At 59.2% G+C, this 233-nt stretch overlaps 1 protein-coding gene across 1 annotated transcript in view; it reads right to left on the bottom strand.

The window, feature by feature from the left end:
• LOC106123225 (uncharacterized protein K02A2.6-like) overlaps window positions 1-233 on the bottom strand; it is a 37,513-nt gene that overhangs the window by 34,218 nt on the left and 3,062 nt on the right. The window contains exon 2 of the mRNA XM_013319457.1: window positions 15-230. Coding sequence (XP_013174911.1) covers window positions 15-230 — 216 coding nt within the window. The remainder of the gene's footprint in view (window positions 1-14; window positions 231-233) is intronic.

Here is a 233-nt window from a genome sequence, read left to right as displayed (position 1 = left end):
AAGCCGTCGTTTACGACCGCGCTGACCGCTGTCGCCGCCGCCGCCACGCTGTCGCCTAGGTCCCCGGAGCGCGCAGCACCGCTCAAGCTGACGCGGCCGCTCACACGCTCCACGTGCTTCTCCGTGGCTTCCAAATTTAGAGCTAGCTCCACCGCCCGTTTGTAGGTTAATTTCGCATCAAATAGCAATCGTGATTTAATTTCCGTGCTCCTCAAGCCCGTGACAAATTGCTC

The sequence above is a fragment of the Papilio xuthus genome, unplaced genomic scaffold (assembly GCF_000836235.2).
Source record: "Papilio xuthus unplaced genomic scaffold, Pxut_1.1 DF826115.1, whole genome shotgun sequence".
NCBI classification, from domain to species: Eukaryota; Metazoa; Arthropoda; class Insecta; order Lepidoptera; family Papilionidae; genus Papilio; species Papilio xuthus.
Note: the sequence above shows the minus strand (reverse complement) of the source record. Positions and strands in the feature narration are given on the sequence as shown.